This window comes from Lactuca virosa, chromosome 9 (genome assembly GCF_052849685.1).
Source record: "Lactuca virosa cultivar CGN04683 chromosome 9, Lactuca_virosa_CGN04683_v6, whole genome shotgun sequence".
Lineage (NCBI taxonomy): Eukaryota > Viridiplantae > Streptophyta > Magnoliopsida > Asterales > Asteraceae > Lactuca > Lactuca virosa.
This window is the reverse complement of record NC_136434.1, coordinates 225,445,316-225,451,658: the sequence shown is the minus strand read 5'-3', so window position 1 is coordinate 225,451,658 and position 6,343 is coordinate 225,445,316. Positions and strand designations below refer to the sequence as shown.

Here is a 6,343-nt window from a genome sequence, read left to right as displayed (position 1 = left end):
TATATATATATATATATATATCCTATTTTCATATTAGATTCCATTAATTTTCTAGTTAATTGGTTGTTGTTGCAACCGGATGTTTAATTGGTTGTTGTCTTTATCAACCAATCAAATCCTTTTTTTTGTCCCTACCTCTTAACATGTTATAAGATTGGGAACATCATTTGCCCCTTGGTGTTAATAAGTGTTATGGTGATTTTATGGTTAAAGTGGCATATGAATTTGATGTTATAACACGACCCATTTATAATGCTCTTACGAAGTGCAGGGTAAATTCAAAAATAGCGGTCTAAATTCAACATACTGCCATTGCAAATAACAGTCGATACTTCCGGACCCATACTCTCGTCAATTTACACTTTCGGTTTTCGTGAAAAGTATACCCCGTCCCCTGCATCCTACTCTATATAAATATAGATCCATAGACTGAGATATCAACACACACTCTGATTTAAACAACAATCACTTACCAATATACGACTTCCTCTCGTGTTAAACCACATACATCTCGATCATGGCCGACGCTTCTTCTGTTACCGATGAACCAGAGGTTTGTTTACTGTTATATTTTATTTATGTATTTGAACAAATCATTTTAGTCTCTATATATTCAAAATTGTTTAATGGAACATATGATGATGTTTTATGTCTATAACATAATTGATGCATGATTTCTAAAACTGAAACATGTTTCTCCATAAGAAATATAACATGATGAGTTGAGAACTGATTTGGTTGTAGTATTTTTTGTCTTTGTTGCAAAAGGTTCAGAGCGAACAAGAGAAGTTGAAGCACTTGGAATTCGTGGAAGCTGCATTAGTGCAAGCAATTCTTTATGCATCAAAAGCTTATGATTTTGCTAAGGACAAGACTGGGCCCTTGAAACCTGGCGTGGAGACACTAGAGACTCATGTCAAGACTGTTGTTGGCCCTGCTTATGAAAAACTCCAGGATTACCCTGTTGTGGCTCTCAAGTTTGTTGATCGTAAGGTCAGCTTTATTTTCTTTCTCTTTAATTTCCTCTACGGTTTATTATACTAATTATTTATCCATGAGATTGGTTTTTTCATTGTTAAAAACCCCGTAAATTTTGTTATTTTCTTGTTTGGGGTAATTAACTATTGCTAGTAAAAATATTTTTAAGAAACTTTTACCCAACTAATCCATGTGGTTCATGCAAATCCTTTTTCACCATGAACCATGAAAATTTTATAACATCGGTCTATTTAATGCATGTCATAAGCAACATGTTTTATTCTGTCTGTCTGGTCTTATTTAAGATTGACCGTTAGACCAACCCCTTGAGGTATGAAATTAAGAAGGTTGATAATTATAGGTTTAACTAACCACACATACATACCCATACATATGAGAAACGTGCTTTACTACTTTTACACATGGTTTTCAAGTAAGAAACCTTTTTTGTTATAAGTTTTATGTAAAGCAAAATTGACAAAATAAAAAAAAAACGTCACCGAAAAATTTCTTAAAGGTTGTAGGTTAGGAAAAAGAAAAAGATAAAGTGCAAATTAGATTTTCACTTTTATAAAATTAAAAGAATTGTTGGACTATATATGTCAATAAAATAAAAATTGTAATATTTTTTCCATTAAGACTTACTCTCGATATTTCTTCGGTGCAAAACATGTGATTAACCTTCTGATTCACATAATCACATTATAGAAGAGTGATCAAGGGATAGTCTTCATCCCACTTTGTTTCACTTGTTTAGGTGGAATAAAAAATTATAATTTTTCTTACATCGGCATAACCTATTAATTCATGCATGCATGTCTAATAGGTGCGTTGATGATGATACATGATTTCAGGTTGGCGAGTCTGTTACCCAAATAGATGGTGTGCTGCCTCCATATGTTAAGGATTTAACAACTACAACCAAAGGCTTTCTAGTCCAGGTCGATCCAGTCGCTGAGGGATACGCTTCTTCAGCTTGGAAAACCCTAAATTACATCCCATTTGTGACTACAGTAGCTAAGGCACTTGCACCATCCGCAACTTTAATTACTGAAAAGTACAACCAGACTGCCCAGCAAACATCATCATTTCTGCCATTGGTGCCCACTGAGAAGATTTCTAGGGTATTCGCCATTCCTTCCGACACAAAACCAGAAGAACCGGCGGAGGAGGTCCCACGTGGAGAGGAAGAAGCTGCGGAGGAGGTTGTGGCAGGGGAGGAAGTTGCAGAGCCTGCTGCTGGTGGAGAGGAAGAAGTTGTGGAGGCCTAGGAGCAATGATTAACATTAATGTCTATGGTGTTGGGGTTTTGTTTATCTTGTAAGGTGGAATTATAATGTTGTGGTTTATGTGATGTTATTTAATTTTTGTATGATGTATACACGAAGTCGTACGACATTAGTATTGGGCTCTGGATTTGTATTAGTGTTGGGCTCTGGATTTGTATGTTCAAGAGCCCATTTATATTATGAAAAAAAATATATTATATTATTTTCTAGTGTTGATTATGTATTTTAAATTTGCTTATGCTCATAATTTTAGTATGATCGGACGTCTCAAATGTCTAAGTTTTCTTTCTTTAGCCACTCTTATTGTATGTAGCAAAGTGTTTTATTTTCAAACTAGTTTATAACCCGTGGGAATAAGTTATTTCAAAATAAATTATTAATTAAAAGATATATCAAAATTTTAAAGTTATTATAACTTCAAATTTAACATATAATTAGAAAATGTAAATTTGAATTTTGAAATGAGTAGCCTAATATATCTACTTGACACATGACATAATATTAATGAGGAGTTGTATTAAAGTGACACTTGGAAAAGGAGATTAAAACTATTTATTTATTAGAATAATATGGATTAAAAAATTAAATATATTTTTACATTTTCTTTATATTCACCTTCTTACTCATATTAAATATAAGACTTTTCTAATAACCATCATCCTTTTGAAAAAAACATGTATTTTAAAACATATTATATTATATTATACTATATATAAAATTTAAAGTGCTTATGAAAAGTAATGTTTTTTTTATTATTTTTAGAGTTTTACCAAAAGCTTTATATTTTGGTAGATTTAGCCCCTGTAATTTTTAATTTACAGAAAAGGTCCATGTAAAGTTTTTTTTTTACAAAAACGATTCATATGTCAAAGATTTTTGTATGTTGGCATGTTTGCCCTCTGTATAGAAACTAATTTACAAAAAGTGTCCCCGTAATTTATAGAAATGTCATTGTGAATTTTTTTACAGAAACGGACAATGTGTTTAAAAAATTACAAAAACTGTCCCCATAATTTACAGAAAATGTCATTGTGTAATTTTTTTACAGAAAGGGTCAATATGTTTAAAAAAATAACAAAAACAATCCATACTTAATAGAAAAATTCCATGTTTGGTCCCTACACTTTCCTACGTCGGCAAGTTTGGTCCCCCCCCAACAGTACACACAAATGATAAAACGATTAATAGTAGTAATTTCCTTTTATATGACTAGAATATAGTAAGCAAAAATTTGTTTTCATCTATTGCGAAGCGGTGCGGGGCTAATTTCTTATTTATATAATATTGTAATTCTTTTATTACATAATAATCTTGTGTGCTTCCCGACTAAAATAGGCATCTCCCGTGTCATTTACATCACCGTCTGTCGCCTCTATCCTCTTTCGTCGTTCTCCTTTAGCTAGTGAAACCCCTAAACAAACCTCCAGTATGCATGCCAAAGAAATCAACTTCCTTTTTTCTCCTTTAAAACTTATAAAGTCTAATTTACTCTAGTTTGAATTGGAAAAACAAAAAATAGTGTTAGCCATGAATGGATCATCATTATTTACTTGTTAATCATATACCTCTCTTTGTGAATCTTTTTAATTTGATCGTTTATGAGCAAGTGTTTTGTGTACCCACAACGACACTTTCAAACTAGTGTTTAAATTCTCTAAAAATTTAACATACATTTGGTCTACTTGTCAAAGTATGTTCTTATTTCTTTCATTCGTGAATCAAAGAGCATTTTTTTTCACATGTTAGAGCATGGAAGTGTGGTATGACGACCAAACTGAATGCTCAGACAAGTTAACCGGAGAAAATTCAGTGTCGAGGATTCTACACCTACCAACATGCTCTAATGACTTACAATTCTCGACAACGGTACATAGTGTTGAGGATAAAGATAGAATTTCAAACCAAAGATAAGATTTATATATACCGAATTGACTTTGTTATATATATATATATATATATATATATATATATATATATATGAGAGAGAGAAACTAAGGGGTGGTATAACCAGCACAACTTTTCATGAACCATCAAAAATGGTTCATGCACTTAACTGTCATATTTAACAGAGAATTAATTAACTAACGATCTAGGTTAACACTTTCTAACACCTCCCCTAATCTAGATCACCTACATAAGCATTCAACACCTTAAAGCACTCAGACTCCAAGCATCATCCATTATTCATCATCAATTTTTTTAACCTTCCCATGGAGATTATCATCCACATGCACACACACTTTCTTGTTTCCTTTCACAAGATCATCATATACACCATCTTTGCAGCATGCATCATCAACCAAACTTTCAAGTTCTTCAATTGCCATGAACATTGCTTCAACTTCCTTGACTTCATTCCCACATATGAAATTGACATCTTCACTCTCATCCTTTTTTGTTTCTTTCAGTACTTCATTGTATGTACGTACCTTTTGCCTTTATAGAGACTTGTAGGTGAAAATCTTATTATGCAGTGTTGTCATCAAAGTTCCTCATTCTAAATTCATGGGATTGGAGTATCCCTAAGGGATTTTCAATCAATAAACTAGATGAATCCTTTGATTCTTCCACTGCCATGACCACATATTCGAATTTACGTGTGAGACTCCTTAGTATATTTTGAACAACCATTTTATCTTTGATGTCTTCTCCATTTAATCTTATTTGATTTGTCAAGGAAATCACATGGTTGTAAAATTCTTATATAGTTTCTGATTCATTCCTTCTTAGACCATCAAATTCATAATGTAGGGTTTGCACATGCATCACTTTTACTCTATATTCTCCGCTATAACCATTATAAAATGTATTTCATGCCTCTTTAGAAGATTTCCTACCTTATATTCTCTCGAAGATGGGATCATGGACTGATTGGTAGATAAAGAACAATGCCTTGTTGTCTTTTTTTCTTTAATTCCTCTGATTCTTTTTCATGTTGTGTAGTAGGATTCTCTGGTTGAGATATGCCTTCTTCCACAATACTTCATAGATCCAACAATTCATACGAAACCCTCATATGGGTACTCCAATGATGATAGTTTTTACCATTCAATCGTGGCAACTGGGTTTGATAAGGATAGTTGTTCATAGCCATCTTTGAGGGAAAAAAAAGATATCCAACATTTTTACTAAGAACATGTTAATGTGATGTGAAAGATGATCTTCTGTTTTAGAAATTAATATGAATGAGATCATTTGGTAAGACCTATATTCTGATTTTTAACATTTAATTGTTGGGTTTTTGGGATGTTAGACTCAAAAAACTGTGGATTTTTAGAATAAAAAATCTTTTTATAAGTAAAACTAAGTAAAAAGGACTAGTTTTGAAAATATAAGTGAAGAAAAATCCCACATGCCTCGGAGAAGAGAATGCAGATCATCCAATTATCTGAGCTCCACGGTTAGTCAATATGTCTATGTAATATGATGTATAACGATTTATGTGATGAAACTTACTTACGTTTCTTATGTGATGTTTATTTGTAATTAATATGTATTTATATGACAGGACATGATTATTTCCACCTAGGCAACTTGTAGTTTGTCTGCCATGATTTTGCATGCTAGTAGATAAACTAAGGAGCTTTTCAGGATAGTGTGTTAGAATTGTCTGTTAGATTAGTTGCTTGACTGTTGAGTTGCTTAAAATCTATATTAGTATTAATTAACTGTTAAAACGAATGCATTAAGATTTCTTGCCCCTATAATTAAGTAGTCTTAGATTGTTTGGTTCTGCCCTATTGTCTAACTCTTGTTTGAGTCCAACTGTTGTGGTTCATGATCTCTCAGCCGAAGGACTACTTGATTCTAGATGCATGTTGTTAGTATTCGTAAAATAGTTAATTGATATTGATAAAAGCTTCTTCCCAGTGGGATAACATGATAAGGTTGAATATATGGTTAGAAGAATCATAGAAGGGAAGTCCAGTAAGATTAGTGGTGTGTTCTCTTCTGAGCACATGTAGATAAGAATAGAACGTTAAGAATTGATAGTAATTACCAACTTGGGAACCTTTAGACAATTCTTGGGACGAGTACAGATAGGTATGGAAGGTAGTATGGGTATATACTACTAG

At 32.5% G+C, this 6,343-nt stretch overlaps 1 protein-coding gene across 2 annotated transcripts; it reads left to right on the top strand.

The window, feature by feature from the left end:
- The first annotated feature begins 411 nt into the window (after positions 1 to 411).
- LOC145137917 (rubber elongation factor protein-like) lies at positions 412 to 2,469 on the top strand. Of its 2 annotated transcripts, none has more exons than XM_079072058.1 (3): positions 412 to 553; positions 769 to 993; positions 1,833 to 2,469. In XM_079072058.1, exons 1-3 carry the CDS (start codon positions 518 to 520, stop codon positions 2,247 to 2,249), a joined length of 678 nt encoding a protein of 225 aa, XP_078928184.1. In that variant the 5' UTR covers positions 412 to 517; the 3' UTR covers positions 2,250 to 2,469. The 2 variants fall into 2 exon arrangements, with proteins under 2 accessions (XP_078928184.1, XP_078928183.1); XM_079072057.1 differs by having other exon boundaries at positions 426 to 553; positions 745 to 993.
- Positions 2,470 to 6,343: the final 3,874 nt, after the last annotated feature.